This window comes from Papaver somniferum, chromosome 9, assembly GCF_003573695.1.
Source record: "Papaver somniferum cultivar HN1 chromosome 9, ASM357369v1, whole genome shotgun sequence".
Taxonomy (NCBI): Eukaryota; Viridiplantae; Streptophyta; class Magnoliopsida; order Ranunculales; family Papaveraceae; genus Papaver; species Papaver somniferum.
In genome coordinates, this window is record NC_039366.1 from 23,383,480 (window position 1) to 23,385,427 (window position 1,948).

At 36.4% G+C, this 1,948-nt stretch overlaps 1 protein-coding gene across 1 annotated transcript; it reads left to right on the forward strand.

The window, feature by feature from the left end:
* Positions 1–316: 316 nt before the first annotated feature.
* LOC113311582 (pectinesterase inhibitor 10-like) lies at positions 317–781 on the forward strand. Its single transcript, XM_026560407.1, has one exon. The coding sequence runs from the start codon at positions 317–319 to the stop codon at positions 779–781; it is 465 nt and encodes a 154-aa protein (XP_026416192.1).
* The last annotated feature ends 1,167 nt before the right edge of the window (positions 782–1,948 follow it).

Sequence of the window (1,948 nt, forward strand, 5' to 3'; positions counted from 1 at the left end):
TGGTCTAACTTTAGCGAACCCTCAAACCCCCCCCCCCCGGAAACTCGTTTTTCTCCCTAAATTCTTGTTTTCTCGAGATTTCCATTCTCTCTCGGGCTACCGTTTTTAAACAACGCCACCACATTCCCCTTTTACGGTTTTTTGCTTCCATATCAAATTCCGATTTCTAAGCCACGATTTCATTCCCTTTTCTATAAACCGCCTTTTGCATATAAAATCTTCTTTCTTCTTTTCATTCTTCAGTTTTACAGTGATTTTCTTGACAGTTTTTCCTTTTTCTCTCTAAAGAAAACAAAATCAAGATCTGGTAATGGCAATGGCGAGATTCAGTCTCTTCTTAGTAGTTCTAGGGATTCTTCTTGTTACAGATGTTTCTTGTGTAGTAGATCCACCAACAATTGCTCCAGTAAGTGGTAACGATTCTCCAGTTTCACAACCGCCGATTCAAAACGTTGAAGCTCCATCACCAGCAGCAGCGGCATCAATTCTGACATCTCCACCGTCTCCTCCACCATCAGATGATCTTTCCTCTAAAAACACCTCTTCTTCTCCATCACCATTGCAGTCGGATTCTCCGTCGCCGTCGCCAGAGAGTGATGTTGGTAATGTAACAAAGAAATCTTCTCCTCCTCCTCCTTCATCATCATCAATTTCTTCAGGAAAGAAGGTTGGAATTGTAGTTGGTGTGTTGATCGGTGCAGTTCTTGTTGGATTAGGAGGATTTGTCTATAAGAAGCGTCAAGATAATATCCGAAGAGCTCAGTATGGATCTTATGTTTGAAGAAGATATCAGATATGATGAAATCTTTTGTTTCCGATTCTGATTTTCTGATTATTCAATTCAATTACTTTTGTTTGTTAATTCTTTGTTTCCATTATTAAATTTCTTAGTCAAATACTTTTCAATTTGACGGATTTTGTTGAAGAAATACTTTTCAATTCAATAGATTCGATTTTGTTGAAGAATTTTGGATTTACACTGATAGTCAAATTAGGTTTCATTATTTGGTTTCTTCAGTCAAGAAGATTCTAGGCTTTCCTTGTACTAGTCCAGTCTCTTCGGTGTCAAGTCCGGTACCTCCACCGTACCTCGATAGGACCAGGTTTAATGCATTTATTTTTCCCTTTCTTTTCCGGATGCATTGACTTTGTTAGTTTTGGTCTAGGTGAAATTTAAACCGATAGATCAAATGCAAAATTTACATTTGACAGCACCATATTGTTAGTGTAATTTGAGTCTTTGAGTATCTTAGTGCTAACAAGACCTCTGGGGAAGAACAGAGGGTTCAACTATGACAATCACCGTCTTAGGACGTGCGTGGATATGAAATCACCTTGGTTGTCATTAAATTAAGTAACTATTCATCGGAGGCCAGGTAGAACTAGTGGATTACTTGTTCTTAAATTTTCATATTTCCTTTGATTTCTGCATTTCACTTGTAATACCCTATTATTAAACTTTCTACTATAATCATCAACATACTTGAATCGAAATACTGGGAAAACACTTTTGTTTGTCAATTCTTTGTTTCTATTATTAAATTCTTAGTCAAATACTTTGCAGAATTCAATACATTTTGTTGAAGAATTTGGATATACAATAGTCAATTTAGGATTGATTATTTGATTTATCAGTCAAAGAAGACTTTGTGTATGCCATTATCTCGTAATTTTGGCAAGTCGGGTACCACCATACCCAAAATATGTCATGCTCTCAGGCCTTAACCTCGATATACCTAGAACTGTCAGCCTATCAAGAAAACAATTTCTTGATGTATTGACCTTTGTTTGTTAGTTAGCTAGGAGCTTTCAAAATTCAAACCGTAGATCAATCAACACTTCTACGACTCCATTTCTTTCACATCCGGATAGTTCTTGTACTGCCAAATTGAAAAATTTGTCTAATTTGTGAACTTTGAACTAAGTGGATAGTCATTGTATTCTTGTA